Source organism: Alosa sapidissima, chromosome 2 (assembly GCF_018492685.1).
Source record: "Alosa sapidissima isolate fAloSap1 chromosome 2, fAloSap1.pri, whole genome shotgun sequence".
Classification (NCBI taxonomy): domain Eukaryota; kingdom Metazoa; phylum Chordata; class Actinopteri; order Clupeiformes; family Clupeidae; genus Alosa; species Alosa sapidissima.
In genome coordinates, this window is record NC_055958.1 from 24051676 (window position 1) to 24074442 (window position 22767).

Below are 22767 nucleotides of genomic sequence, written 5' to 3' on the forward strand. Positions count from 1 at the left end.
CAAATGAGGTTGTTTTACTCATCTCAGGATCCGTTGACATGGTGACGCTCTAGACAGCAGACATCACACTCACTAACCCACTTATTGGAAAAATATTTAATGAGTTAACTGCAGGCAATTCTTCCAAAACATTTTTTTTCTTTCAACATGGGAAATTCCAACATCTTCTGGTGTCCTTTGAGGACAGCTCAGTAATACATGCTTCATTCAGTATTGTGCACACTCATCAGGATGAGTACATCAAGTCTACTGTAACATCACAGTTCAAGACAAACAAATCCACGACAGACAACTGTTTTTATTCCTCCCATCCATACAACACAGAGTAAAAAAAAGACACTGATGCTCAGCATCCTACAACAAGTTCCCAGTTACGGTCTCACACCATCACTTCTGCAAATCCATCGCCTTCATTTAACTTCAAACTTTTCAGTTCGGAGATCATTTCAGGTAAGGGGAAAACACATGACTAACACTGGACCTGGGCATTTCATTCAAACAATATTGGATATGTTGGTATTTCAGAGGTTCCCTTTTTTGCTGATCACAGAAACCATAATTATATGCCAACTGCCACCTTAGTCTGAACAGGATTATCTCTTCAGCGAAATAACGCTCTTGCAAATGACAACTTTTAACATTTTGAATCAGTACACCTGGAGACTAGGTCAAACATTTGTTTTTTTTAAATCCCATAGGTTTAATAGATTAGAGGCAGAATACAGACATGAATTCCTTTCGTGTTACATATAGCATCACAACATCCCACTGCATACATTTTTCGCCTTTCTTTACAATATGCTTGCTTTTAGATCTGTCCTCTGAATAGGTTTAAATGTCTTTACATAGAAATTGTGCCATCAATATGGGGCATATTTGTCTTTTCAAAAAGTGTAAAAGAAATGACCTTGCGCTCCAAGTGTTGACACTTAATTTTAATGTCTAGTCACAAAACGGGCTAAACATTACAAATATATAATATTTTTCCCATTAAACACTCATTAACACGTTCCTATAGAACTCCATTTATCAAAATGACTAGACGTTGGGAACTAGTGCAACAGGGAGGTGGGCCTGGTCTTTGTGACAAGGCAGGCACAGCGTAGAATCAAGGAATCAGCTGCTCCAACGCGCTCTACTCCAGAGCAATGGCAGAGAGGTTAAGGCCATTTGAAATGACAGAAGATATCAGCTGATAAAGCTTGACGACCAGGACCGACCATCACTTGAAGTGAATAACACAGTTGTGTGGATAAATGACAAGCCTCCCCACCCTCCCTATGGAAACACGGATACCTTTTGCTCTTTGCATTTCTTTTCGAGTTTGTGTTTTGTCTGTCTGTTTAGTTTTTGTTTGTTTGTTTGTTTTTAAGAGGGTGGTAAGGAGGACAGTTTCTTAGTCCCTTGTGCTCTCCTCGTCTCTCCCTACCCAGCATCATCATGAAAAGTCTGACTGCGCTGTAGTCAGTCAGGACTGTTTTAGGCGTTTCCTGGGCAGGCCAAAGGGTGGGCACTGGGCAGATGCCAGGGCGCGGAAAGCCTCCGCCACTAAGTGAGGGTGAGACTGGATCATTGACTTCCAGCCCGCAGTTTCCATTATGTCTGCGGCGTGGCTGAAAATAAATGGGAGAGGAAAACGTATTAGCAGCAGTGGATCACTCCCATTAAAAATCAATCAAGACAAATGGAGCCGCAGTGTCATGTTTAAAAAAACAAAACAAAACAAAACAAAAAATAAACACAGCGAAGCAATGGAGAGTGTGGACAGAAACCATAAGTGGTTAGACACCACATTCACTAAACTCCTGACTGGCTGATCATGGCTTTCCAACTTCACATCACATCACACCACCCCCCCACCCCGACACAAAAAAAAGAAAAAAAAAAGTCAGCTCCTTTATTGAAATATAAATAAAAACATTACCAATGCATTTTAAGGTGTTCTTTAAATTTCCACAAAGTCAGTAGGAAGGGGGAGAAAATAAACTTGAAATAAACTCGTGTTTTTTTGCTATCGTGTTGAAAAATGTGCCAGCTCTGGCACTACAGCCGACATTCGAGTCTCTTGATAACAGAGTGAACAGCGATACGGAGCTCCAGCAGCAGCTAAACAGCAGAGCCCCTGCCTAAAACAATGAATTCTAATGCATCCCTTTGAGGAGGAGATAAGCGTTTGTTATTAATCTTGTGTCACATATATCTGCTAATTACATACTTGCTATTCCAGTTTTTCCCATCTTTGCAGCCCAGCTGTCTGAGGATACTGCACCTATGGTGGTAGAGAGATAAAATATAAAAACAAGCAGCATTCAAACCCAGGTAAACAGAAATGGCAGCAGGAATTTATCAAGTAGACTTTCTCTCTTTCTCTCTCCCCCTCTCCCCCAAGTGATACTTGCCTGTTGATAAAATCTATGGCTTGTGCTTTGAGCTGCTCTGCGCTGTGCAAATCTGCGAGGATGAGTGTGTCGGCCACATTCTCCACCGAGAGGCTGTTGCACAGAGCCTCTTCACACATGACCTTTAAGCGCTCCAGAGCATACTAGTGAAGGTTAGGGGATGGAGAGGATGAGAAGAAAAGGGTGATGGGAAATAGACAAAAGAAGAGAAAACAAAGAGAAGGTATACATGAGGCAAACAGGGTTTTGGAATCAGCACATACATTCGATTTTTAGAAAACAGACACATTTTTGGAGAAACAAAAACTGAACGGTCTCCTTCCTTGTACATTTTCCTTGTTTTCAGAGCTGTTGTATTTTTGGCTTCTTAAAAAGGTCAAGCTAGAATGGTAGGACTGAAAGACATGCAGTCACACAGGTCCTACCTTATCTGCAGCCGCTAACAAACTGTCCGCCATTTTCTCCAAGTTTGGCGCCTTTCCCGTGTAGATGAAGCCCATCATCTCTTTGAAGACTTCAGGATCTACATCACTGATGTCTACGCGATTCTACAGGGAACAAGAGGAACAGCAGGGCTTATTCTCCAACACATGGTAGACAGATGATCTCAAAATTGGAAAAGTAAAAATGACCAATGAGAGCTACCTTTTTGCTTTCTTCCATTTCATGTTCAAACATGGCATTAAAGACCGGTGATCTTGCTGTTCATGAAAACAACAAAAACAACTCATTAAAATAACAACCAACACATTATCACAGGTATACTACCAGAAATAGCTAATTAAACATGAGCTATGTAGACTGCAAACAAATAAACATCACAGAAACACACATTTTCAGTTTGGTATTCATCATTATGATAAACAGATGGACCAAATAAAATAAAAAACCTTTAAACTCTGCACATGATGGAAAACAATTCACACAACTCAATCATATTCCCACCCCTCTGGAGAAGTGCCATCAACATCATGACACTTACACATTACATACATGCAAACAGCTTTTCACACACCACTTCACACACACACCAAGTAAAACATCTCTCCAGCTTAATCCCAATAGCATCCCCTTCCTGACAGGCAACGAGTCTTAAGCACAGCTAATGGGTTTCTTCAGTGCAAGAGCACTGCTGACACAGACACAGAGTTGGGGATGGTGGTTGTGGTGGGGGTTAAGAGACCGTCTCTGATCTCCTCCTCCTCCCCCCCCCAACGACGAGTGCTGGTCAGCAGAGCGATAGGGCTTGGATGGGAGGGTGGTAGTGTTGTCGTGGGGAGAGCAGAGTTAGAGGAGCAGGTGGCGGGCGGCTGCCTCACCTGCCAGGATGGATTTGTGGGCTTTGAACTCCTGGCCCCTGACGTAGAGGCTGCAGTCAGTAAAGCGTGAGCACTCCCAGAGGTTCCCCAGGTCGTCAGCCAGCTGGCACTCCGGCACCTTCAGCACGTTCATGTTGGACTGGCCAGAGATGTTCACCGAATCCTGGACTACGCTCACCTTCGACGCCGCAACGACAGAGAAGATGCATATATGAAAACGTGCATATTTGTGTGTGCATACAAAGGCAAGCATATGTGTCTGTGTGTGCCTGTACAAAAAGCAAAAAAAAAAAAACAAATAATAAAGAGGAACTCTTAATTGGCAACAATTGAAGTGCTACACATTGGCTGCATATTAACAGCTTCTGTGTGCAGTTTCTCAGCAGTACATCAACAACACAAAAAGGCAGAGCAGAGAAAGCAATCCACAAAAGGGTTAGACAGCCGACTGGTTCAATTTAATTTCATGAACTGTCTAATTAATGAGGAAGAGGATCTAATTTGCTTTATGAAATTGCTCATTTCTCGTGAAGCATTAAACCGTTGGACAAATCTCAATAGGCATTTCTTTCCAAGGCAATATTCTGATAATTGAGTTAGCACAAATTCATTGACCAGTTCATTAATTGTACCCCTTTCAGCATCCATTTTGTTTCTGTTTTTTTTCCCCCCCGTCCCTCTTGCTCAGCATCATTTCCCTCAAAATGTTTTAGAAAAAGACTCCTTGATCTTATTTCTACATTCCAGCTCAATTTGAAACAAACACACCAAACTCAATAGCAAATAATAAATGTGTGTCTTGTCAGCTTAAAAGAGAACATGCTGATTTTGAAACATCAACCTGATTTTTCAACATGCAACTTGCTGTATTTGATCCTAGTCTCTTGAAGGGAGCGTGAAATCCGGTCGGCCTACCTCCTGAGCACCGCCTGCCTCTCAGCAGCTCAGTCTCTGGGACACTTAACAGGCTGGATTAACAGCAGAGGCCAGACACACAAACAAGTGTCACCATTCTCAAACTGCCTTGTTTCTGAATTGCCTCTTCAGCTTTAAGGCTTAATATCAAACAAGCGCACACACATACACCAGGCTGTGGAACAGAACCCAACCTCTTATTTATATAAATATAAAAAAATATATATGTATATATAAACATAAAAAAAAGAAAAGAAAAGTAAAGCCCTCTCTGTCAGGCCAGTTGATTCCGGTTTCATGCGAGCTGCTTCCTGCCATGTGCTTGGCCCAGTGTCAGTGGGATGCTAATCAGATGCTGAGCGGACGGCCGCAGCAAACACAGACGTGGCAGCGAGTGGAAACACGGTGGCTCGCAACGCTATTCAGTGTCGCACCCGATTTCAGAGCTCTGTGTGTGCTTCCACTAGGTGAGGGTGGACACCGTGTAGTACCCAACCTTAATTACAGGTGTGTGAATCATAAAGGTGTGTGTGTGTGTGTGTGCGCGCGCATGCACACAGCACTGCTAAACATATACAGTATTACCTCACAGAAAAGAGTGAGCTTGTCATCCGGTAGGAGTCCGTTTGCTTCGTCGAGCAGAAAATCTCTCCTAATAAATTTTTTGAAACCCCAGTCTTTCCCTTGCACAAATCGATATGCTCTTTGGCTTTCTGCAGAGTGAGAAGAAATTTTCATTTAGGAGAAAAGACATGTAACGTTTCATTATCACAGCACATAAAAGTTTTAAACAAAGAGGCAAAGACAGAAGAAGAAAAAAATCCACAGCAGTAACCCCCTCAAAGCTCAACTTTTCCCCTGAAACATTCCAAAAGCAGAAATAGCAACACTGTCAAGCCTGAACAAAACATAACGGATTCACAGTTCGGAGGAAAAAAAAGTGAAAAAAGAAAGCTCACCCATAGCTTTAGTTTCTTCCCTCTTTGCGTTCAGTAAGGAAAATTTGAACTTTGCTCTCACTTCACTTTTTGGACAACTAACAAGAAGTAAATACAAAGATAAGTAATCTTTGCTTTCATCATCAAGTCCCTTGGGATTGACTCGCAGGCACCTGGAAGACAAACAGAAGATATGGTAGAGTGCAAGTTTTTTAGAGAACGTTCTAAAACAGAAGATATTGTAGAGTACAAGTTCCTTAGACAACGTTCTAAAATCTTAACCTGTTGAGGAGTGAATTTCCCTGGTTCCTCCTAGAATGCAACGCAAACAATCTATAGTTTCAGTGTTCTTTTTACAGTCTATGGGGGAAATCTCTGAGGGTAATTGTCGCATCATAGTGCGGAACATTCTAATCACAATCTAACAGGGAAGCTACACCAGGCGCGAAACTGAAGCGTTCCATTCACAACGCATAAAATCCATGGTCCATGGTCTATTTTTTTCGAACGTACGCGCCGCCATCACATCTGGTGTATCTACTTCCATTGATTAGTGGCAGACAACGCAAACAGAACGCTTCAGTTACATGCCTGGTGTAGCTTCCCTGTAAGGCCCAATTCACACCAAAGATTTGCGATGAAACGAAACCGTTGCAGACAGAATTGCAGCGGTGTGAATTAAATGTTGCACGTTGTTGCCAGCTGTTGCAAGCCGTCGCAAAGCATTCACCATGTCTAGTCGCAGTTGCAAGGTTTTACAACATCGCAGCTCATCTAATCGCGAATCTTTGGTTTGAACCCCCCTTAATTCTCAACATGTTAAAACTTAGCTTTATGACCGAGTGCATGCAAATAATTGCATTAAAATAATATTTTGCCTACCATTTCATTTTGTCATTGGGACCCGAGGAAAAGGTCGAACTTTTTAAAACCTCTCCCATCTCTTCTCTGCAAAAACTGAAGTTGTTTATGGTCCACATGTAGGAAAACTTTACTACTTTAACCTGAAAAACAATTCATCCATTACATGTGAGCTGTTAGAAGTAAAGCAATATAAAATAACATGAATTAATTTAAAAACAGGCAGGTAGAACTTACTAAGGGTACTTATTTATGTTTATTTCTGACTTTTTTGCTGCCCTCCATATAACTAAAGAGCATCAGACTCGTTTTAACCAATTTGGAATTTTTCATAACACTATATAACATGATGGGTGGGTGGGAAATAGATCAATAATCCTCCTTGTATCTTTAATACAAAAAGGTCTGGCATACACTACTCTACCTTTTATTTAGAATATTCATTTTGTAGAGCAGTGGTTCTTAAACTTTTTGTCTCGCAACCCGCCTAAAAAAAAACTTGGTCAAGTGTCGTGACCCTTTTCTTTCCAATCGTCAAAAAATTGTTTCACTTTGGAAAATGTTACGAGATAGGCATTGGTAATGGCAGCCTGACAACCAGATTAATTTTCCAATGGATAACTAGCACTCATCCAATGTATAACTGTTGCTCCTGTGGCAAAAAAGACTGCATAGTGTTCTGTCACTGGTAAGCTCATGCACAGCATCTTCAAGCTCATTACTGCAAGAGGCACAGGTAGAGATTTGATTTTGTGTAAACAGAGCATCCACTTTCAGAGGAACATTATGGAAACACTCTGAATTATAAGCTTACATCTATGGCTACTGAATATCCCAGTTTATAAATAGAACAAAAGAATATCATTTCATGACCCCTCGCATATTTTGGTCCCGACCCCCAGCCTAAGAACTGCTATTCTACAGCCATAAGAAAGACTTGAATGTTGAAATATAACTATATTGCTACACAACAAAAACAAGCATAACAGAAAAGGCAGTGCTGATACCATTTTACACTGTCTACCTACTGTTAACCTGCCACCATTAAGTTTTCGACTGACATCTAAAAATAAAAATAAAAACTTTGGGAATCAGCAATCATCAGCATTGGATAGGCAACAGTCACACACCGCACATTTTCTGTTTAAAGCAACTGACTGCTTAGCTGTGCAATGATCCTGGGTGACTAAAGCCAGGTGTGAAATTGTCAGAGGCATTGGCCAGGTCCTACCTGGGTGTAACACCAGCTCTCCGCCACAGGCCCAACGGACATCTCCCCAGGAGGAGGGGGGGTGGGGACCCGTGACATCGCCAGCTTAGCCCCTTCACAAGAAGCGCTGACGTCCCTTTAGCTTTCACCACTTAACCTTTCCAGAGAAGAGGGAGGTGGGGAGGAGGTGAACCAAAAGCAGAGGAAAGTTAGTGTTGTAAAAATTGCAACAGTGTTCGCTGCTACAGTTACAGTGACAACACACTCCTGATCTCTCCCACACCAGCAGGCTGAGAAGTACAGCAGAAGACAATAGTCCCCAACATAACTGAACAACAAACAGGAAGCTTAAAAATCTCACATCCTCCTGGGTCTGGGGTTGTCATCCACTTACAGCACCAAATAATGAATTGGGCAGGTTGGCTAGTAAGAAACCAAGAGGGCTGATCAGTGCCTTGAAAACCCAACATGGCCAGACTCTTACTCTGTGGTTTTGTTGGTCTGCTTCCTGAGACTACATGTCTGGTTAATTTGATCTGTCTGAACAGGCCTTGTGCAGGCCTAGAAGGGGTTTTTTTGTTGTTGACATAGACAAGGGCATGCTGTGGTTCAACTGCCGCCACCCCCCCCCCCCCCTTTATCATCTACGGTGTTCCTCACAATTTAAGAATACTAGTCTGAGAAGTGTTCAGATCTTTAAAAACCTTGTGCATCTTCAATAAGACGCTTCAACAACAGAACCAAAGATAGCACTCAGACAAAACACCGAATTATCAACAAGTCAATGCAATGGAAGGAGAGGTTGACACATTCGTTCATCTTATTTTTACTTACCAGATCCTGAATGCGATCTCTCATGCTACAATTGATTCCAGACACACATCTCTAATGTGTGCAGTGGAAATAAGCGCTATGGTTTTCAATCACAGCATGACTACTTGTTTGATTAGATCCGCATCTGATGAGGGAAAGAGAATGTTTAGCGTCTCAAAGTACATAATTATATATTGAGAGATGCTTTAGCGTATTCAACAATCACGTCAAAAACCATCCTTCTCACGCCCTTGCTAGCAAATTTAAAAACAAAATATTTCCACACTGGTCATATTGAATCCCCTGTTCACACAATATCGCTAAGGTATCGTTGAAATGGGCAACTGATAGAAAAAACAGCAACAACTGACTGAAGTTTTTACTTCAGAGGGTCACAACTAATCACAACAGTTGTAGACTTTTCGAGTTTCTTTCTGAAAGTTCGCAAACGATGGAAAGCGGCAAAATAACTTGTAGGTTACATTATTTACAACCACCAATTTGAAACGCAAAAGGGAACATATAGCATATTTAGCATGCTATATTTGAGGCAAGTTGCTGTGATTAATGCCGCAGCACAAAGGAGAGTTAGGAGCTTTTTGAAGGATAATGCACTTAAGTTATTATTAATGCGATTTGTTTGGATGAGGTAAGGTGATCTGTAAATTACATGAGATTTACCAATTTAAAATCGCCGCATTTCTCTCTTTACCTGTAAGATGGCATGCATTACATGTTGGCTAACGTTACATATCCAGATAAGTTAACGGCAAGTTACAAAATGATCAAACAAATTGAAGTGTTGCCTAGCTTTCTCTAACCTTAGAGCTTACAGCTGGATAGAACTCTCAAGAATGAAGGAAACGCCACGCGCATTGCTTGTTAAACTGATCAATAAGACGTGTTGATTGGAAAATGTACAAAAGGTTGGCTAGCAGGTTTACAAAGATAGGCTAGCTACAAAGGTTGGCTAACTACATCCATCACAAAACAAAATAGCATAGCTAGATGGATACTGTTAGCTTGGGTGACTAACGTCACCTTTCGGGATGCTAGCAAGCTAAAATTTCTGTAAGCTAACTAATCAGTTAATCAGCTTACTGAATATTTTAATGAACATAAAGCCTGTTTCATTTTCACAATAACTGAAATGTTTTTAAAATTACATGCATACTCTCCAGCTAGTTTGTGGCTTACATGTTCTCAAAAACATACCCTCGATGGGCCAAACAAGCAAGCTTGCCAGACAACGTCACAGCACCTACAAGCTAGATGGCCAGCTTGAGTGAGCTAGCTTCGTCTGGGCCCGTCGGTGCAAAAGCTATTGGCTAGCTAACGTTAGCGGTTTAGAGACAAAGGTGTATCCAACGTCTAGAATGATCCATTTTACAACAATCATTATGAAAGAACTAGTAGGCTAAGTTAGATGAATATGCAATATTTAGGTAAGCGGCCCTTTGTAGCATAATCTGCTGTTGGTTAAACAAAGATGTACGTTAGACGGTGAAGCAAGGAGTAGGCTAGCGTTAGCTAACGCACATGAACACCATAGGTACCTAGCTTGAAAATTAATGGACTGATTACAAACCTTTATCTCCCATCCTTTGTCTAACAGTATGGCATGTAATTATTTGAACGATCCTCAGAATACTATATGGCTGCGTAGAAGTTTGGTGTTTGTATACGCATTCACAAATCTCTTCTGTTTCACAGCTTGAAAGCTAGCTAGCTACTTTACTATATAGGGCCATTTAAGTGTAAGCAGACTACTTTAGCCTCACGCAAGCGCAGTGGTGGGACATCCCCAGCAACTTCCTGATTTCAACGTCAAGTTGGAGCCTATGGTAGGAGCTCATGATATAGCAGGCTATAATCGGATACATTCCACATCCCAGGATGTTTTTCTGAAACCATACACACCTACATTTATGATAGCAATTGTCACCATAAAGGGAGATTACCACAGCACTGATGATTTGCTTCACTGCGTCACTCTCACAGGGTAGTCTATCATAAAGGATGCAGAATGATAAATTATTATTAGAATTATTGTTATCTTATGCACTGAAGCTATTTTTATGTTGTAACTTGTGCACACAAGATAGAATTTTGTTCCCACTAGATAATAATGTCTGCACACACACACACACACCTTTTATGGGACCCTCACTGGTGCGACCCTTGATAGTAACAAATATATACACTGTAACAAGATTCTGTGATTTTCACAGCATCACTGCTGTTTTTGAGAAAAATGTGTACTGTATTTGTGAATACAGTATGTTGCTGTAGTTTCGCTATGAATTATGGTCAAAAATGGTCAAACTACAGTAATAAACATTTGCTGCGAATCATAACACAGTAATAAATCTGACTCCTCCCTCACTTGTCAGCTTTTTGAAAATTTTGAAAAAACATGGCGGAAAATCAGTTGGGGTTTTCTTTTTGCACATAAATACAAAGTTAAGCTCCCAGATAGCAAGGTGACATTGATATTACGTTGATTTTCCACCCAAATCATCATTTTGAAAAGATATTGAAAAGTCATGGATTTATGGTTTACTGGGAAATTTTGACGTGGTGATTGAAACGTGCACCGCGCGACGACGTTTGAACTGTCCGGCGGCGGGAGATCATTTTTGAGCAACAGTTCAGTCAGAGTCAGACCAACGGTGTTCAGCACTCTGTCAAGTTCGCAGCTCCACCTTAATGGTAAGCAAGCATTTATTTATGTAACGTTAATGTTTCATTGTGAAATTGTACTACATTAAATTCGGGCATGTGTACAGTCTATGTACGTTGTACTGTCTAACTTACAGACTCATCCATGCTTGTTGGATCAACTAAGTAACTTTAGGCTAGCTATCATAGTTGCTGTTGCTGTGAAGGTGGCATTAACGTTAATGTGTTATGTTACGTTAACGTTTTGGCAGTCTCGTTTATATTAGGCCTACCTTAGTTCTCAGTAAGTTACAGTTTATTATATTCATATAATTTATATAAAACATTCGCTAGTAGTGCTAGGCCTAGTATGTTACTGTCACAATGTTAGGCTGAAGATGATGTGCTGCTGGTTAACGTTAACGTGGAGGTTTAGCTGCTACCAGCTAACTTATGTAACGTTAACTCATCGTAATATACATATATCTATGTGTTGCTGCAAGCAAATATCATCAATGAGCTCACCCAGCTGGCTAACGTTAGCAGCTAAATATACCTTGCGAAACTGAGTTATGCTAACACCATCTTCAGCCTGGCATTTTGACAGTAAACTCAAAAAACATACAGTATATATATATAAATGATTATTCTAAAGTTTCACTTGTAAGTAGCCTTCAGGTTCAGTTGAAAATTGTTATCTAACACTGTTTATCTTTTTTTCTTCTATTTCTGCTAGGTGCTGCTTCACTCTGCTACTGGTGGTGGATCAGGCTGACTGCAACCGTTGGTCTAACGTTAGGATGCAGCACACGAGAATTTCTAAACGGGAAAAAAAGTGAATAAATGTACTTGCTTTTCAAACTGATAACAAGTTGTCAATGGTTATTTATGCAAGTTTGTGTAGCCTAAACCATACCTAGGCCTAGTGAAATTTATCCTGGCTGTAGATAAAGCAGGATATGAATTTCCCAAAATTACTGTATATAATATTACAGCACTGGTATTACTACTGTACTAAGTTACAGTATGATCCATAAGTACTGTGATTAAAAATACGGTAGACAATTCAATACTGTATACATTACAGCACTGGTAGTACTACTGTAGTTTGCATTTACAGTATCAGGCATAGGTACTGTGATTTCATATACAGTAGGTGTACTGTAGAGTGAAATACAGCAACTTGCTGGTTATTTGCTGCCAGCAAGTTGCTGTAAATTTTACGTTAAACTTTTTACAGTGTAGGTTTATGATGGAACACCATTTTTTCCTTTGTCAATAAGTTGACAAGGCATTTAGGCAATAGCAACATCCCAACTGAACGACTGTGATTTTGTGAAGAACAAAAACTGTTGTGCGGTTACTTTTCTGTAAGTCCTAGGCTGGTGTTGTCTGTCTAGTAAACACAAAGCTGCTTTGGGTAAAGCCACGCTGAAACAATTCACAGTTCTGCACTGCAGGCATGAGATAATACACTCCCATTTACCTCAGCATGTCTCTCTCAGAGACTTGCTAAATATGAACACAATCATGTGGAATTTATGTTTGCATGGCTTACATACTTAAATTGTGAAATTGAGAAGGGGCCTTTATCTGAACAGCAAAGCATGTGATCCAATCAACAAACACTGAGTAGCATTTTCCGTTCAAAGACACTCTGACATGCATTTAGCCCCATGCTTCACACACTCACACACATACACACAAATACACACATGAACTCTCTCTCTCTCTCTCTCTCTCTCTCTCTGTGAAAACATAATATATGCAATTAGCATATGGATCTTTTCTCATTTGTTTGTTTGTTTGTTTCCTCTCTATATTTCTCATTTTTATACCAGTTTCATTTCTTTATAGGGACAGAGAGATAGCAATCTCATTAGGATGAAGACTGATTTTGCATTGGGAAGAAAGACTGTCTCATCATGACTGAGATGACTGCTCATTTTAGCTCCTGCTTTAAGATACAAATATCAGTGACTTGATATTGTTTAAGAGTCCTATGCCCTCCACATGTATTGCCACCCCAGGTAATGTTGAATTAGATAAATAAAATCCATCTTTTGGCAATCCATCTTAGTCTCACAATGAAAACAATGAGAAAAAAATCCAACCTTGGAAGGGAGAACATTAATTCTGAGAAAAACATTGCCCCATAAAAAAATAAATGCCAAAGCACACAAGCCACAATTATTTGCACCCCTGTATTTGATATATAAAGCCTCCATTTGCCAATAAAACACCTCTTCATCTTCCCCTACATCCCATAAAGTTGGAGAATACAAACCAAGATATTTGAGACCATTCCTGGAATCCGTCTTGTTCAGATTCCCAGGTCCTCTCATGTGCATCCTCTCTCCCCACTGGTTCTCTATGGAGTTCAGATCAGGGGACGGAGATGGCCATGGCGGATGCTGATTTTGTGTTCAGTAACTTTTAGTGTCTTTTGGCAAAGACATACATTTTGATCTCAAATGTTCGAGTATCTCATGGAGTTCATGCACCTGAGGTTACCAGAGCCTCTGGACTAAAAAACAGCCCCATGACATCACAGACCCCCCACCATGCTGATCTGTAGGCATGAGGTTCTTTTCAGTATAGTCATCTTTCTGTGTGTGCCATGCCTTACTTCAGTGTTTGTTGCCAAAAAAGCATGATTTATTTGACTATTCATTTGACTTTAGAACACAATTCCATGCAACGTTTTAATGGAATTGAACAACTCCTGCCACTTATATTTGAAATTAAATGACAGGAAAGGCATTTTATTGCATGCCTTTTAAATAATCTAGCATGAGGTCACTTTTTAAGTTTGTTCGGAAAATTGGTGATCCTATATGCTACCTTTTTTTATATAACTCTCCAACAGTGATTATTTCTCTTGTCTTGCATGCTGAAGGAGGACTACGACATTTGGCCACTGTCACTTCATGTTTGTGCCTAAATGAAACATGCAAGCCATTGATTACTGCTTGAAAATGTAAAAAGTTGAACATAATTTTAAAAAAAATGTGGTACATGTGATAATATTATTTTTTTTTATGAGGCATTGTTTTTTTCTCGGAGTACATTTTCTTAAAGGTTGGAATTTTCATATTTCATTGAGAGACTAAGGCAATTGAGAAAGGGTGATTTTTATGCAGCTTTTGCACAACCTTACCATATACCAGTAAATGTAGAGGGGGCTGTATAAAAACTAAACAGCAAAAAAAGGCAGTAGTATAAAACCACTGTGCATGAAGCAATATGTAATGCCATGAATCACCCTATTTAAAGGCCCTTTTGGACATGGTCTTAATGAAAATCTTCAGCTTTCACAATGTGATGATGATGATGATGATGATGAATTGGATGATACTAGGGCTCAGTAATGGAACAATCCTCAAATCAGAACAGATATGAATAATGCACTAATTGCACTAAATACTATCCTTCCATCAGCACGAAACACAATATTAGATCTATCCGTCGTGGCATTTCAATGACAGGTTATGGTTACACACAGTATGAATAGAATGAGCAGGTAATTTCATAGCAATTTAAATTTTCATCAAGACAGATATTCTTAGGAATCTGTCAACGTATGTGAAACGTAACTCCACATATCTCAATCAAAAGTGGGTGTTTGGTGTGGATCCTACTTGTCTATTGAAGTTCAGGGAAGGAAAGAAATTACTTGTATTTTTAAACCTTTGTTTTTTTTTACCTGGATAGTTTGAAGGTCAGCCAGAGATAACCTGCATTATGTGTGATGCACATGTGAGTGGAATGGTCCTCATGTGAGAGACACCATCTACGTACAGTGGAGGTTCTGTGCTCTGCCTTTTGGTAATGCCATTTAAAGAATGCAGCGGTATTACCTATGACACCCAGTAAATGGCCTGTGAGATGAAAAATGGCGTAGACGTATCTCATGACAACTGAGAATAAGGACATTGTGACCAGCTGACCCTGAGATGACCTTATCAGAACACGGATCAGAGCTAGCTGATGAAAGAAAAGAGAGACAGATTTTTCTATTACTGTTTGTCACCATTCACAATGTCACGGAAATATTCTCAAATAAGAGCATTTTGATGACTCCAAAGTACACTTTGTATTATATTTTCTTTTTCTCCACACAGAACAGTCTCAAAATATATTTATTTGAGCACAGTGTCTAATAACTAGCCCTTTTTGTCCCTAACAATACTCTAAAATGGGATCATCCAGCCACACATCACCATCAAAACAGAGCTGGCCCTCATTGGCATTACATGGACAGAGCAACTCTGATTCTGATCAGATGACATTGCAGCCCCGCCGTTGTTATTGAACACCAGATGCCCAGGCCTGATACTATACCCCATTGTCTATCTTTAGGAGGTTTGATAAGAATCGAAAAACATGCTTAATCTTTTGAATGACTTTGCACTCAAACATGGCTAATCTCTTTCACTTCAGTGCTCTCAAACATGTTTGCTTCTTTCGAAATGATGTGCCTTAGCTGTTCCTTTAAGACATTGTGGAAAATATATCTTCAGCAAATTTAGTTCCTCTTCCTTAAAACATTAATGACAAAGCAAGCTATCCTTTTGTAGGACAGAATTCGTCAATGGGAAGACATTACAGAGGCCATTCTTTTGTAACCTACAGCATTAAAATATATTAATTCCTTAACACAGGGGGCTTGCATGCTTTATGTAATATTACACATTCTGTAAGTGCTATATTCTATATGTAATGCAGATCATATTGCCACCGCATCAATCATTATATGCAAATATTCCATTTGATTTGCTCTTAGGTGCATCCGGTGATGTGAACAGCTGGATCAGTGGGAATGTTGCAGGCCCTGCGTGGTGCACCTAGCGTTTCACACATGAGCTGGCAGACCGGAGGTGAGTTGCACATCTTCAACAGACAGATTTCTGAATAACTGCATACTTAATGAGCTTGATCCTGCTAAATCCATCATCTCCATCGTCCATGCGCCCAGACCCGTTAATCTCTTTAACAACTGTGTTGGCTGTGAAGCACAATGTCAAGGAAAAGACTGGTCCTTGAATTTTTTTATGCCGTGTGTCACATGCAAGGTTTTTTGGATAATCCAACTTGTGAGGTTTCTCTGACCAGCTGGAGCTGCTCTGAAATTAAGTGCATGATTCATGTAAAGTATTTGCCTAATAGTCACTGTAGACAGAAAGTTATTCATGGGTTTAGCAAAAATATGTGAAAAAAGTAGAGCGCATGGTAGTACTATTTTTGCATAAATTTAGGTTGATCAAGAGAGTACTGAAATAAAATAAGTGGACATAGATTCAGTCCCAATTGCTTCAGATACTAAACTGTGTAAGTAACTTCAAACATTACTTAAAAGAAACTCACCATTCATTTATCTGAAACACACTCTTGGGTAATTCTCAGTGGAAGCCGGTCTGTCACCTGCAGGCTTTAACAAACCTTGTTATTAAGGCTGGGAATCCTCCTTGTCCCAGATGTCATCTCTGAAATAACACTGAAAGGCCATTTATTCTCGTTAGCACATGACCCATAGCCCTGATGAAATGAGAGCTTAAATCCCGTTTAGTTGGTCAGAATGATGAACAGATGTGGGCTCTCTGAGGTTTGCGACGAAAAGGGAAAAAAATCTTTCTTAACCTTCATGCATGGTAAAAGGATCAGTGTAAATCACAGGAGACCAAAAGCAATACAAAAGAGTGTCTATTAAAGTATTTTAGGATATAGTCTCTATGAAGACACTCTGAAGTCAAAAGCAGTTTAGTGCTGAGAACAACACTGTCTCTGGGTTATCTTTGTTTTTCATGTTTTTCAGATGGGAAACATTTTCACAATCACCCAGAGAGCATTACACTCCAACACCGACACAAATGTGTGTGAAGATTAAGTTTGAAAACTCAAGTGAGCAAATGGAATGAAACCGCTAACAAGGTAAAATTGCACTTGTTGTCATCTTATGAACTTAATTAAGTATTTGGTGTTTCATCCCTTTCAAGAAATCTCTGGCTCTTTTTGATTATGACAAGGATGATTATGTAGCATGAAGAACTGAAGCAGATGCTCTATTACTGAAATTGTCCATTGACAATTACTATCATTCTTCATAGCTCATTTCCCATAGAATGGAAAGAGAAATTGGACACAAGCTCCCCATTATTAATAGAGCCGCTTCATATGGAAATGAGATACTAATTTTACCAGAATGCACAATTTCCTCGACTGAGATGGTTTAACAAGGTACAGTCTTGAATTAATCTTTATCTCACTCACATCATTGTAGAACAGGGTTTGTGGTTTATTTTCCTAAATAATAACTGATGTTGAAATGTAACCATGTGTGAAATTATGTTGAATCTTGTCTGATATGATACTCTCTCATGCGGTTGGAGTCAGTAGGATGCTTCTGTTTTTGACAGACAAGTTCTGGCTCGATCATTACTACAAAATGTTGCTCAGACTGTGAGCAGTTTGTTTCCCTTTTCTAAGCAAACTGGAAAATATGCCCCCATCCCTCGTCCGCTCACAAGTAAATCCTTGGTTTGTCATTTTGAAGCGTATACTGTAAATGTAACACGTTTCCCTGGCTGTCAGAACAGAGGAGGCTGGGGGGATGTGAGACGAGAGAGAGGGGAGAGAGAGAGAGAGGGAGAGAGAGAGAGGAATAAAGGCTCTAATTCAGAGCTGTGGCAGCTGTACATCTCATTTCTAAAGCGGGGAGCTGCAGATAACATGCCTTTCTTCTGCCCTGACTCACGCACCTGCTCACTGCTGCGCTGCCTGCGACTTGACAAGCTCCTGTCGACTCGCTCGCTCTAATCTCAGTTTATGACAGGTGGAGTAGAGGCACCGCTCTATTTGTGCGGGAATTTGTATTTCCACCTGGGGAGAAATTAATGGAGAATTATATGCTTGGAACAGCTAACCAAAACGCTCTTGATCATTCAACATAAACAAGTGCCTAAAAAATCGAGTTTGAAATTGGGAACTTATACTTAATTGAAAATGTGTGACCCCATAACTCTTGCACAGTTGTGGAATATTATGTTCCTATCTATTTCAAATGAGCAGTGCTGTGACTGAGTGAGAGTTGTTTGAATGGTTCACATGAGGAGTTAATGCCCACAAAAGTCCTAATCTACCGTGAAAATTCCAGCCCGCATTGCTGTGTCCGCTCTCTCCTCAGCACTATGGGATCGAGCCCATTGTATTTGCAGTGCTTAAGGAGCCCTGTGGACAGCGTGCCAGACAGGCTGCATTAATGTGAAAGTGGTCAGTGAGCGATTGCTGATCCCCGCGAGCGATAAAGAGCGGGAGCCGTCTGCGGCGCTGAAAAACGAGGCAGCGGGAGTAATGCAGTAGACAGATCAGGAAGGTCAGTGCCTGTCGGGAGAGGTCAGATAGACAGAGTCCGCCGCAGCCTCACATTCACTTGTGTTTACCAACACCGCTAAAGGACACCAAGGGAGCAGGTCAAGGCTGGGAGTGGGCTAATGCTGCCAGGGCAAGCAACACTCCTAAAAACATTTTCTTTTGTGAGGCATGTGGCGCCTACCAAGGGAAAGCGCAGGAGATTGGCACAGAAAGAGACATAAGGTCGGCCAAATCAAACCTAAACAGCAACAATCATTAGATGTTTTAGCCAATGGACAACAGGCAAGCAATCACAGTGATCAGGAGATATGCTAATGTCTCTTAATCCAGAGGTTGTCTTGATTATCTCCTTGCATTGGCTACTGTATGGTCATTTTAAGGACACTCTTATCAGTTGCTCGTAGAGCATGCCCTCGTCGATGCAGAACTATTTGTCCCCACAAAGAATGTCCTGAGGCTGCAGGGGCAGGCTGAGCAGGTGCACAAGCACGCACATAAACCTAAAGTGACCTCTTATGACCAATTCTGTTTGGAGATATTTAGCAGCAGTATCCAAAGGGCAGCTTCAATTAGTTATTAATGGTTGTTAATGCTATTACAGTATTTTCTCAAGGTGAGGAAGGTGATTTGGTGGCAAACATATAAGAGGGAAATGGTTGGGTTATCTGATAAGCAATAAACTAGAATTGAAAAAAAAAAAGAATATGCACATATTGTTGATAACAATTGTGTTTCTCAAGCACATTTCGTGCACATGTCTCCCTGCATGAATGTCGATAAATAACACATTCTCTTTATTCTGTTTATGGTCAGGTGCAAGGGCTGGCCTCGTCTAATTAAATGTGGGGTAATTTCATATTGATTAATGCAGATGTGTTCTTCTTGGCACTGGTATGCTACCTGGAGCCTATTTGGCGTAAATTACTGATGCCATTTCACTGCTCATAGCAGTCTTTTCCAATAAGGCAGTGGCTCATGTGTCGACTGGGGCCCCAAAACTACCTTCTGCCTGCAGGAACCACTAAAGCTTTTAATTGCCTTCTGTGCAAATGGTCCTTTTGCACTTTATCAAGTGTCTGGGAACTTAGAGCTTGGACACGGCTGCTGCATTGTGCATATGTGTATGTGTGTGTGTGTGTGTGTGTGTGTGTGAGAGAGAGAGAGAGAGAGAGAGAGAGAGAGAGAGAGAGAGAGAGAGAGATAGTGTGTGTGTGTGTGTGTGTGTGTGTGTGTGTGTGTGTTCAAGGGGTGTGGTGGGCAAAATTCTTGGTATGAGCTGCACCACAGTTTCTCATTGCATGGCTAGAAAGGAAGTCAGATTGGGAAACTTGCTAGCCTTGTGATCACACCCCTTCCATGCAGCATGTACACTCTACATTGTAGACTGTATTTAAATAAGACGTTTAAAAAAGTCTGATATTATTGACCAGGTTTCTATATGACATTTCATAGGAAACACTGAAATTAGTAATAGGTCATTCTGTTTGGTTTATGCTGTGCTCTCATAGTTATCTGATTTGATAGAGATTTGGCCATTTCTGATCAGAAGTGATCTCAGTTTAGAAATTGTGTGATGCACAAACAAGCAGAAATAAACCCTACACTCCCCCACCCCCCTCTTTCTCTCTAACATTTACTAGAATAGTGTGGCTGATAACCCAGGGTACAGTGATAAACAATCAAACTGCAGCTTCAGTAGAAACGATTGGGCTCGGGATCCCAGCAGTGCATGGAAGCCATTATTAACACTGGCCCTGTCCTGACAATGCTATTTTCTGGAAGGTAATTGCAGATTTAGATCTCTGAGAGCACCTGAGTGGGAGTAAATGCCACCTCCTTAATTATTGTCCTCTACGTCTCCTCTGTTGAGCCTCAGAGATGTCTATCGGTCAATGGGATCCCAGGAAAATGACTCTAATGGGAAATGACCAGTGTCTGGGAAGCTGGAGCAGATTAGAAACGACAATTCTAATTGATGCCGGCAGAATTCCCTGGAGAGATGACAGGGAAAAGTCACTTTGGCACTCATTGTAATTGGCCTGATTTGTGCCCGAACAAGGATTCAAGGATTACTACTATGATCTCTTGAGTTTGTTGCTTCACAGCCCGTCTCTCAAAGAATGTGATGATGGTGGCACTATACAGCAAATGTTGCTTAATAGCTTGCACTGACTCCAGATTCTTAATCTCTGCCCTGTCTTTGCACCCACTCTTGACGGTTTATTTTAATGTGGAGGGCTTAACCTAATTCCAGCCTAAATGTTCCAGTCCTTGGACAACATCTACATTCTGAAGTGCTTGGCATTCATCATTTTCAATGGCCCATTGTCTTACTGTGTAGCAATAGGCAGGTAAAAACTGATGAACCATTTCAGTGTGCAGACTGTGCACTGACACATAAATGATTTATTTCCTGTCTTACTTGGTTCTGTAACGATGCAACTGTGAGCCTAATTACTCAGCAAGCTGCTTAATACATTGTTCTTCAATGCAGCGACTTCAGCATTCACTACCAGTTAACGATTTCTTTGACTGCACATTGGTGCATGCAGTTTGTCTATCACTGAGTAGATCTGCGGACCATGAAGGAGAATTCGAATGAAAGACCAAAATCCATCCTTGGTCTGTCACTTGAAACAAATGTGATGCTCTCTTCTGATTGGCCACGTATTATTTGACATTTTCTAGGAGTAGAAATATTTACTTTTGACTTTCATCTCCTGCCCCATCCCCCACCCTCTTCAGAAAAAAAAGCTTTCGCTAATGTCGAAATGACATAGCAATAACAACATTTGTCTTCTGTCTGCAGATATTGACATAGCATTACACGTAGCAAATTGTTTTGTGTTGTGGAGTGTGTCTGGACAATGTCTCCAGCTTATGAGACTTCAGGCTCCTGTGACTGAAGTGTTTACCAAAGCAACACCTGATTCAGAGCACCGACTACAGTAGTGCCATCAAACATTGATGGAGAGGTCCGTCTTATCTTTTTGTAAAGTTACCTCATGGGCAGGTTAATTCCTTAATAAAAAAAAAACAGGCTGAATACATGAATACAATGACAAAAACATTAAATAATTAAATAAATGCAATAAAGATTAAATGAATGCAGATCTTGTTTTAAACTTGACAAAAGAAAACAATGTGTGGTACCTCATTCTCGATCAGGGAAGCTGATGCCTTCCTATTATCCGATAATGCCTCTTGGAAAAAGTCAATACGGCATAAAGAAAAACAATCTGGATAAATCTTCTGTTCATTCACATCTGGAGTCAATGTGTATGTAGTGATACAGCACACACACATACACACACTCCCCCCCATAGTATGTACAGTATAGATTTAGTGCCCCTCCATTTTTGAAAAACGCTATTGAAAGGTCAACACTCACCTCCCATTCAATAAAAATTTACTGACCTTGTCACCCAGTTTGTATAGTTTGTGGAAGAACGAATTAAGATTCAAGGCCCCAGTAATGGGAAAGTGTTTTAATTTCCCTCTGACATTCAGATGTTTGTGCCTCTTAGGCATGTGCTGGCGCGTGGCACTCCGCCTCCTCCCCTGCTCTCGCGGTGCCCCCCGTGTACCACCGAAACACTTCAATCACTGCAAAAGATCAAAAGAACTGTTAAAACCAATCAAGTGGAGACACAAGAGATGGAACTCCCCGTGTTTAGTGCTTTTTGCTTCTCATATTATTGCCCCACTCGGCCTGTAACCCTATTAGTACTCGGTATGGATTTACAGAGGAGCTCTAAAAAACTATTGTCTGCAACATTTTGCAGTTAGCATTCTCTGACGTAGTGAATTTTTAGCACATAGATCACCATGCTATTCTTGGGGATGAATTCCGTGCTTTGGGCTTTGCACAATAGTTTTGCACAACACGTTTATAATAAAGAAACTGGTATGACAGTCACAGAGTCAATGACAATAACAACACCAAAAAAAATGAGACAAAAGAAAAGCTAAATTAGACATAATAGACAGATGAAAATGAGGTTGGCAAGTAAAGACAGGATTGAAGTGTTAGCTTGCCTGTGTGATATGCCTCACACAGAATGCTGTATTGCAAACATATACTTTGTATCAGTCTGACACCATAGGGGGTTTCATTCAGGTGTCAACAAAATATATTGCAAAACAAATAAATAAACAAACAGACCTCTAAACCCAGTGAAGATTTAGGACTTATGATATAATATGATACCATCATTGTAGAGCTCAGTATTATGTTGAAAACATTTCCACCTCATGATGGTAACCTTTCAGCAGATATC

General features: G+C 40.5%; 1 protein-coding gene and 1 long non-coding RNA gene across 4 annotated transcripts in view; one reads left to right on the forward strand and one right to left on the reverse strand.

Moving 5' to 3' along the window:
* Positions 1-283: 283 nt before the first annotated feature.
* On the reverse strand, positions 284-10249 carry spopla (speckle type BTB/POZ protein like a). 3 transcript variants are annotated; one of them, XM_042077959.1, is made up of 12 exons: positions 10044-10249; positions 8477-8600; positions 7664-7799; positions 6454-6575; positions 5593-5744; positions 5219-5346; positions 3719-3896; positions 3045-3100; positions 2825-2947; positions 2400-2542; positions 2216-2269; positions 284-1613 (listed from the first exon to the last, which is right to left on the reverse strand). In XM_042077959.1, exons 3-12 carry the CDS (start codon positions 7739-7741, stop codon positions 1469-1471), a joined length of 1179 nt encoding a protein of 392 aa, XP_041933893.1. In that variant the 5' UTR covers positions 7742-7799; positions 8477-8600; positions 10044-10249; the 3' UTR covers positions 284-1468. The 3 variants fall into 3 exon arrangements, with proteins under 3 accessions (XP_041933893.1, XP_041933897.1, XP_041933896.1); XM_042077963.1 differs by lacking the exon at positions 10044-10249 and adding an exon at positions 9671-9997; XM_042077962.1 differs by lacking the exon at positions 10044-10249 and adding an exon at positions 9277-9641.
* The window catches only part of LOC121696901, a 29242-nt gene continuing 15482 nt past the window's right edge, over positions 9008-22767 (forward strand). The window contains exons 1-3 of the long non-coding RNA XR_006026353.1: positions 9008-9104; positions 15903-15996; positions 16932-17047. This is a non-coding gene — a long non-coding RNA (uncharacterized LOC121696901). The remainder of the gene's footprint in view (positions 9105-15902; positions 15997-16931; positions 17048-22767) is intronic.

Bases quoted from the DNA above. Each gene is read 5' to 3' on its own strand.
- spopla (XM_042077959.1), bottom strand. From the start codon at position 7,741: ATGTCACGGGTCCCCACCCCCCCTCCTCCTGGGGAGATGTCCGTTGGG. The intron at 6,576-7,663 runs GTAGGACCTGGC...ATTGTTTTTCAG, and splicing joins AGAGCTGGTGTTACACCCAG to GTTAAAGTAGTAAAGTTTTC. The intron at 2,543-2,824 runs GTAGGACCTGTG...AACCTTCACTAG, and splicing joins TGTTAGCGGCTGCAGATAAG to TATGCTCTGGAGCGCTTAAA.